We start from the raw sequence: 8,314 nt of genomic DNA on the forward strand, positions 1-8,314 counted from the left end.
AAAGTTATAATTGAGTCATGAACCGTAACCTAACATCCGGGATCGTATAGATGATTCTATATACCGCTATATACGAAAATCTAATATCAAAAATCGATGAATTTCAATATTGTATTTCCAAATGACACTATCTAGCAATGATGCGACATGTTGCTATACTTTTTTTAATTTTAAAGACGCGCTTCCACTCTTCGGAATCTGATACCACTTACTCAGATGTCGTAGTTCAGGCTTTTAGCAAACAAGTTTCCTGTGACCCTCGAAAAATTAGAAAATTCAAGGTGTTTACGAATGAGCTCCGTCCAGGGACTACAGTGGCATGCCCAGCTCGGAGTATGAACCTTCTACTATGTGAAAATTCTACTACAAGAAACACTCTGAGCCTTTAATCCAAAATGTTTCGCCAAAAAAATTGAAATTAGAAAACATCCTTTAAAGATAAATACGTAGAAGCCAACCACCCTCGATCCCACTTAGAACCTGAGTTGTGTACATGTGGAAATACTATACTCCTGCGTTTCGATCACAAATACGTAAAAATTGGGTATACGAATACAATGTAATACAAAGTTTCCTTTATTCGAGGAGTTTATAAAATTGTTACAACATAGGGGCATAGAACGGCTTTTTGTGCAGTATTGTTGCCATTCACCATAACAACAGATTACTAATAGAGTCAAGAGTGGTCACTTCTGAAACGCTAATAAGTTTTGTTATATTTACAAAGATCTTTCACACAGACATATATAATACATACGGGGCCTTATCAGGCTTAGAACCAAATCTGCTATTAAAAAGAGTGGCGCGATACTAAGAACTAAGAGTTCAGTGCGATACTAAAAAACATCTCTGACTCCACTGGGTCAGTATATGAAAATAAACACGCCTGTTTCGAAATTAGCTAAAAAGTAAGTATCGGTTGATATTGTCAATACATTACATTCTGAATGAATTCTTTCTTAAGGGGGCGCTCTATGCAAATACAAGTTTGCCAACTGTCATGACGCATAAGTATTTCGACGTTTTTCAGTCTTGAGATGTTCTTGCTGTACCCGCGGTTGCAATCACATTTCGGATAACGATTATCATAATTCAGTATTCTAAGCAAAAATAGTTTGCAAGAACCTGTATCCTTAAAAATATTGCGAAGTTGAGGAATCGTTTGATCTTGAAGAAAAATTATTCATCTGGCTGAGGTCTGCAACTTCAATGAGACTTTAAAACAGCTTAACTCATTATACATTTATAACTCACGATGCTGTTAACTATGGGAATACCCGTTGTCCTTTATGGCTTACTTAAGGGATATATTTCTCATATAATTGGAACATAATATCATAAGCTTATCGCCGATTACCATCAATTGCTGCTAACAATCTTTCTGATTAATTATTGAGTAGGATCAATACTCATTAACTTTGACTAACTATACCTGTTAATTTTTCGGAGAAAACTATAATAAAATCACAACGAGGTATGCTTTTATTTTGTAAGATGTACGCGTTTTCAGTAAAATTACCATTCCTATTTTAATGTAATACATTACCCCTTCAATATTTTTTGAAAGCGACAGACAAATCAACAATATGGATTTCTGTTAGACGTAAAACAGGTTTTGAGCTCACAAATGCAGGCACATTTTTGAGATCAACCGGTGTGAATATACACGTTAGGCAGTAATTCAAGTGTGTACATATTGTTGTCCATAAAGTTGTATTTGCGCTAATGTGTGTACAGTGAGTGTCAAGAGGCGCGTTTAACTTCTTGCACATCCATAGTTCCCAAAGTTGGGGGCGTATCCATCATGATATCGGGCTTAAATAATTTTATAATTCACCAATTAGGTGCACATGTGTAAATACGAGGTAGTACTATTCTAGGATATTTTTGCATCCTTTCTGAACATTATATTCAAAGTACGAAACACCTCGGAATAAATGGTATAGCTCACATTTCGTTCTGTGTATTTCATTTTGAAGTCCGTGTGCATTTTCTTAATCGACATGTTACCAGGCAGATAACGGATTTGCCCTTTCTTCCGACCAACTACAATAGGCTTATATGACAGTATATGATTTTTGATTATTTCTCTATCGATTTTCGCTGTGGCACCCTTCATTGGAGTTGCCTTTCCACGCTGAGGACTTCTCGCGCGAATATCACCTTTCTGTTGTTTATTCAGGAATCTTAACGCGCCATCTACTTTTTCAGGGAAGCCAAGTGTAGTTAAGAACATTGCCTTACATACGGTAAGAAACTTGCCATTGTCACCCTTCAGCGAGTATACGCGCGTCCATCCACGTCGAAATTTTTTGCCTTGTGACAAATCCTGACTGCACGCATTGGTATCGGGAAGGTCAATAAGTGCGTCTTTCAAATCATCGTCGATACCGCCGTCACTTCCAACCTCGTGGGACGAAATGTTACGACGGAGCAGTTTTTTTCCAGTTGCAACGGTCACCGGTTCGATTGGCTTTGTTGTTGTTGTCGTAGTCGTTGTTGTTGTTGCTATTTCCGCTGCTTGATGTGGAGATACTGACCTTTGTAACTCCACAGCTTTGAGGGTTCCATCTTCGCCCACTCGGACATATACAAACTCCATGTCTTTTTTAACTTCTGAAGATTCTCCGGCCTTATTTTTGAAAACGTCCCCAGACTTGGCAACCTTCATATTACTTGCTTCTTCCGTACCTGAATCTTTCAGCTGGGGGTCTGATTGGCTGATTTTAGGCTTACGTTTTTTCCGCCGTTTCACATCAAGGATCTCAACAGAATGCAGAATAAAGTCTCGCTGCTTATCATAAGGTAGTTGCCAATACTGACGATTAATCTCGATGCGCCTCGCTTCAGACAGTTTTTCAAAACAGCGAAACTTGCAGTTGCATGGCGGTTTTACGGAATGCCGTTCGATTTTCTGACGTTCGTACTCTTCGCGTTGCGCTTTGATTAGCTCGGGCGGGCGTCTTGGTTTTCTTTTGGGCTTTTCAACCGCCAGAATCGCTGTAGCTGGCGGAGGCTGTACTACCATTGCGGGCTCAGTTGTTACCATTAGTGCAGCTGTTGGAGGGGGTGTCGGAAAGATCATAGTATCTATGGGCGCCGTCGCGCCAGTCGTATGCGAAATTGTGGCTTGCACCTGATGCTGAAGTGGCTGAGAGATGGGAGTGGCTGCAATCGTTGCTGTTACACCAGGTGTAGCTGTGGCAAGAGTTGCCGTCGTTGCGGGCAAAGGTTCCAGCTGCTGTATAAGGCCTGGTTGATCATTCACAATGAACAACGGCTGAATTATGGCAACGTTAATTGTCTCCCCTGATGGCTGTTGATACGTGGCAACAGTTTGAGCACGCTGTACGTTGACTCCATGCACGCCATTGAGGCTCTGTACTGTAGCCGAGCTAGCTGCTTGAATTTGAATTGTCTGTGTGGGCTGACCCACATGCTGAGTATGCTGTACCTGGATAATAGAAGCAAGTCAAAACGACGCAGAGAAGCTTGCTTCAAATAGTAGTCATTGGAAAACGGTGACATTCTTAATCTTTTTTTCTTAAATAGATGCAAAAAAATTATTTCATTTTTATCTTCATAGAAATTAATAAGCAACACCTTGAAGAACTTAGGAACACAAGAGCTCTTATGCATAGATGTAAGGTAAAAAAGCGCGCACCTTTTCTGGACCACTCGATTCATATCGGCGTGGTTCATCAAATGGGTGGACCTGTTAGAGAATATTCTAATATAGTGCTTTTTTAAATATTAACCTGTTGGATATGAGCGGCCTGTTGCGTTTGTGCGGCCGGTATGACTGGCATCGAAATCCATTGAGTATTAGGGTCATAGTTGAAATGCTGGACATTGACGTGGTTCTGCTGTTGGATTGCGTTGCTACTCGTTGTGGTTGTTGGAGACGCTGTGGCGTAAATGATCGACTCCTTCGAGTTGCAAGGAGATGAGCTACAGGTGGCCAAATTTGCAAAAGGCTGCGTTGTCTGTTGTTGAACTTGTTGAACCTGCACCTGCAACTGTGTAGGGCCGGCTGGTATTGTCTGGCTTCCAGAAGACTGCACACTGGCACAACTGGCTGGAGCCGTTTGGTAAGTAAATAACTCTTGTAAGTTATCCATCTGCAGAAAAATCAATACCAGTGTAGTGTTTTGAAAAGTAATTCGGCAAAAAAAAGTATTTTACATACCTACGGAGCAAACAAGGTTATATTATGTTGGGTGAAAGGTTCTCGTTAGATGGCGATAGCGTTGCATTGGCTGATTGTACCCAGCTGAAACTTTTCAGAATCACTATTTTGACTGGCGGGCGTATGCCGTGTCAGTTTCATTCAGCTCCAGTTGTTTCGAAACGTTCAGTCATGGGACAATTCATATCTAACTTAATTTCATTTCTATTTCTACTTCGTGTTGATAAAAGTGCTGCCAAGAAAAAAGTACTTACGAAGTCGAAGGCAAACGTGTAATAATAATAATTATCAATTATTTACAGGAACCACTTTCCAATCTTGGGTTAAACCGGAGATCCGCTTCAAAACCGAAGATTTCAACGTGAATTACAAACCACGTTCCGGATGGCCATAAGATAAACGAACCACGATGAGCTGCTGCAGGCACTTTCCCGACAGCGAAATTCAGCGCAATCGACCCGAGAGCTCACTGTGTAAGTGGTGACCCAAATAACTTCTGTGAATCGTTTGCATATGTTCGGAAACATGGAAAAAGGGGACTTTTATGAGCTCAGTAAAAATGACTAAAAAGAAATCCGACAGTATGCCTTCCTTTGCTTGCATGACAGTTTCTATATAGGATCATTACTGGCAGCAAAAAAAAAACTGGCCTTTCATGACATTTCTAAACGTAAACCAGAATAGTTAGACTTTTCTAATTCGAAACTACACGGCAAAATTCAGGTTTAAAAGCTGTGAATGCTAATGGACCCTACACATCACTAGCTCTGATTATCACTTGTTTCATTCAATACAGAACAGAAGCCGAAGTTCGCAAATATGTTGACGAATGGATCGCTTCCAAGGACGAAGCCTTTTTACTTCGCATGATACATCAACTACCGGAAAAGTAAAAAAAGGAGCGAAAATCGTTGGAAGCGAAGGGAACCACTTAGACTTAAGATGTATTCGCTTGTTCGAAAGTTATAATAAATTTAAGTGGCTAACAAGTAATGGGAACCCCTTATTCAACTTACATATACTATAACTTCTTCGTAGCAAGTTATTCATTATTTTACGTTACTGGTTATCTTGAATAAATAGGCTACTGTTGACGATCAAACTCACACCCATGATCAAAATTACAGAAAACTGTTCTAGATTAGTAAACACGACTTGTAGTACATATGTCTAGTAAGCAGCAGACCTATAATGAGTTGAAAAATTGTCTAGCATCAGCCGATCAATACAAAAGTATCGGACGCAACAGCCACTTCTTCATCCCATTCCTATACGTACACAGGGTGTTCAGTCTGTCTAATCCCGCTTAAATTATGGTATACTCCTCAAATTGTTTTTGCAAAAAACTCCATATTCCAACTAATCTGTTTTGGATGTGCTTAAAGCTCTACTCATTTCTATTCCAGCTTCAATTGAAAACCTAAATTATCCATAGTCATTCTTAAAATTTTCCCTAGTTTGCAAATAATGTTTTAATAATAACTATGCGTCAAACATATGATTAAAGTAGACTCACTGAGGTTTTGCTCAAGCACGGTCCATATAAAAAGATTAGCGAAAATTAGGAAAGTTTTTGCCTTATGGCAGCTCAAAAGGTTAAAATACACAAGGATTAGAAACAGCCGAGAAAAGGAATAGATCTCAAAAAGGACTAACGGTTAGAGCTTATTTGATCAACCCAATTGGCAGTGAAGATTTATCTCATTTTTCCGAATCAAACATCTAGAATTATTATAAACGGTACTTTGCACCATTTTGATAAATTATTAAGCCCTTTAAACTAAAATCCTTGTTAGTTCCCGTCACTTTGTCTTACGAAGATCTTCTCCGAATTTCGTAAAATCCATATGGCAATGACGTAAACTAATTACTTTAGGTAAAACTCTATTTTTTAGTTAAAAAACTAAGTTTTCCATCTTAGACCGCTTCGCTTTAGCTTGGGGACTTTGCCGACCTTCACTCATATTCTGAAAACAAATCTATTGCCTCTGCCATAATGAGTTCTTAGTTTTGTTTTAAAAAGAACTAGTCTTTGTTTAGTGCTTAATATGACGGATAAAGGGATACTCGCTGTGCTAAGCAGGTTGGCAGAATTCTAACAGATCACCTTGTATGTATCCTCATCCCGTGCAACCAGGAAAAAGTAATTTTTAAACAAGTATTTGAACGAATTGTTGTGAAACTTACTGACACCGACTCACAAAGGAGCACATTATTATACGCATTTTTTCTCATTATAGTATTATCTCAAGTCAGACTGCCCTGACGCTATGATACTTTTTGCGCTCAAAAGTTTATAGTTAGATGGTCAGACTTAAATAACTAACAGGCGTGTAAAACAACGGAAACTGCTCGTTTCCGTTGTTTTCAAAACTTAAGAAATAACATAAACTAGCGCATTCAGTGTAAAACTGCGTCAATCGAAAATAGGATTTCGTATCGGTCAGTCTTCTTCGTAATTCACTGCATAATACATTTTTTTCGTAGAAACAAGACAATTAATTATTGGTGCGGGTTTTGATGATTCTTCCAGCTCATCCAAAATGGTAGCTCGTTGTTAATTCAATTCACAAAACATCCATTGAGTAATAGTGTACTTAGGCGGCTAATAATTATTCATCATCATTCACCACTACCGTTTGTTCAGTAAACATAGATACAATAGAGAATATCATAAGCAACTGAAAAAATGACGATGGTGCTGGGGGTATAGCATTGTCTACGTATAAAATATGAGTCGATGGAGGTCATTCACAAGCGTGTTAATTCGTTAAAGGGAAACACAACCTGATGGCTTTCACTGCATAAATTGATAACAGTTCCGTTGTGAGAGCTTGACTTTGGAAAGGGTGTAAATAGCTTCAGTGATTCGCGCCAAATATAGCCAGTAGTTCAAATTTTTCTGAAAGCTCCAGAATTTGTAAGCAAAAAGTCGTTTTCTCTGCATTCTCTGACCTGATATATGTAAGATGAAAAATATCTTATTATATCCAATCGTGTATAATTATATAATATAAACGCTCCTCTCTCCTAGGAGTCTCGTGATCCATCCTCTCAATCATGAACGTGAGGAAGAAGTTATTTAAGAAAAATGTCAAAATTGCCTTAAAAGTAATACGAACATTTAATGCTATGCGGAGTGCTGCCTTGCAAACAACAGTGATTAACACGAATGTTTACATGAACAGCATTAGAGTGAAGTATGCCACAAAGTTAAGGTTAAAATATAGTTTCCACCTTTACATACATTTTTCAACTTTTTTTTTCGAAATCTAAAAATGTATTTGTCAAGAGCAATGTGCGGAGTATACAAATCAATGATATCAAATGGATAGAAAGCCAACGTAAGCACCTGTAGTTTTTTTTTCGAAGTTATCAGCTGTATGGATATTTTACCCCGAATATTAAATAATCGAATTCCTAATTTTACGATAATAATTTCTAATACGACTAATAATCTCTTAAATTCCATCAGCGACGACCTAGTTACTTTGCTAAAACAAAATGATCATATCATTCATCATCAAAGAAACAGTTGCCACCATCACCTGTGGCAAGGTGTCCACATGGTATTTTTCCCTAATTATTATGGAGAAACTTCCAAGCGTCTAGTAAATATTAATCGCGTAAGTTGTAGTTGGCGCCATCGACATTGGGCAAAATGGAGCGAATCAAAAGACCATACGCTAAAGGAATGTATATAGCATATAAGAAACGAGGGGTGGAAAAGGAAAGTGCCGGATAGTTCTCAACCCAAAACGTAGCCGACGAACGCAAGGAATCACCTATTCCCTGTGAAGGCTAACAAACGAAATAACTACTTGCTACGTGACACAGCTACCTAAGGTCGTCCCCGCGAAGATCGCAGATAGCCTATTCTCCGAATCGATTTCTGTACCTTGTGCAGCGAGCGAACAACCGTGACGGGTCCAGCTGACATAGGCTAAGCTTTTCTTACTGTCACCAATGGGTTGCTCGCATAATTATGGGGAACTTCATTAGAAAACTAATTGGGAATCGACGATAGCTCTACGTTCCATACGCAAGCCTTCCCTAACAATGGATTAGCAGATACGCACCACATCAACAACGCGAACGGGTCCGCGTATCGCTGATTGGCTATGC

The 8,314-nt window shown here is 39.0% G+C and overlaps 1 protein-coding gene across 3 annotated transcripts; it reads right to left on the reverse strand.

The window, feature by feature from the left end:
- Nucleotides 1–1,459: 1,459 nt before the first annotated feature.
- LOC111271768 (uncharacterized) lies at nt 1,460–8,276 on the reverse strand. Of its 3 annotated transcripts, XM_086973026.1 has the most exons (4): nt 8,088–8,276; nt 4,444–4,658; nt 3,759–4,121; nt 1,460–3,454 (listed from the first exon to the last, which is right to left on the reverse strand). In XM_086973026.1, the coding sequence occupies exons 3-4, from the start codon at nt 4,119–4,121 to the stop codon at nt 1,877–1,879; spliced, it is 1,941 nt and encodes a 646-aa protein (XP_086829152.1). In that variant the 5' UTR covers nt 4,444–4,658; nt 8,088–8,276; the 3' UTR covers nt 1,460–1,876. The 3 variants fall into 3 exon arrangements, with proteins under 3 accessions (XP_086829152.1, XP_022708491.1, XP_022708493.1); XM_022852756.2 differs by lacking the exon at nt 4,444–4,658; XM_022852758.2 differs by lacking the exon at nt 4,444–4,658 and having other exon boundaries at nt 3,759–4,019; nt 8,088–8,275.
- Between the last annotated feature and the right edge of the window lie 38 nt (nt 8,277–8,314).

Source organism: Varroa jacobsoni, unplaced genomic scaffold (genome assembly GCF_002532875.2).
Source record: "Varroa jacobsoni isolate VJ856 unplaced genomic scaffold, vjacob_1.0 contig01007, whole genome shotgun sequence".
Taxonomy (NCBI): domain Eukaryota; kingdom Metazoa; phylum Arthropoda; class Arachnida; order Mesostigmata; family Varroidae; genus Varroa; species Varroa jacobsoni.

Excerpts from the sequence above, each read along its gene's own strand:
- LOC111271768 (XM_022852756.2), bottom strand. The coding sequence starts at position 8,129 with ATGTCAGCTGGACCCGTCACGGTTGTTCGCTCGCTGCACAAG. Across the intron at positions 4,122-8,087 it reads TTGTTCGCTCGCTGCACAAG|ATGGATAACTTACAAGAGTT; the intron begins GTACAGAAATCG and ends ATTTTTCTGCAG. Across the intron at positions 3,455-3,758 it reads AGGCCGCTCATATCCAACAG|GTACAGCATACTCAGCATGT; the intron begins GTTAATATTTAA and ends TCTATTATCCAG.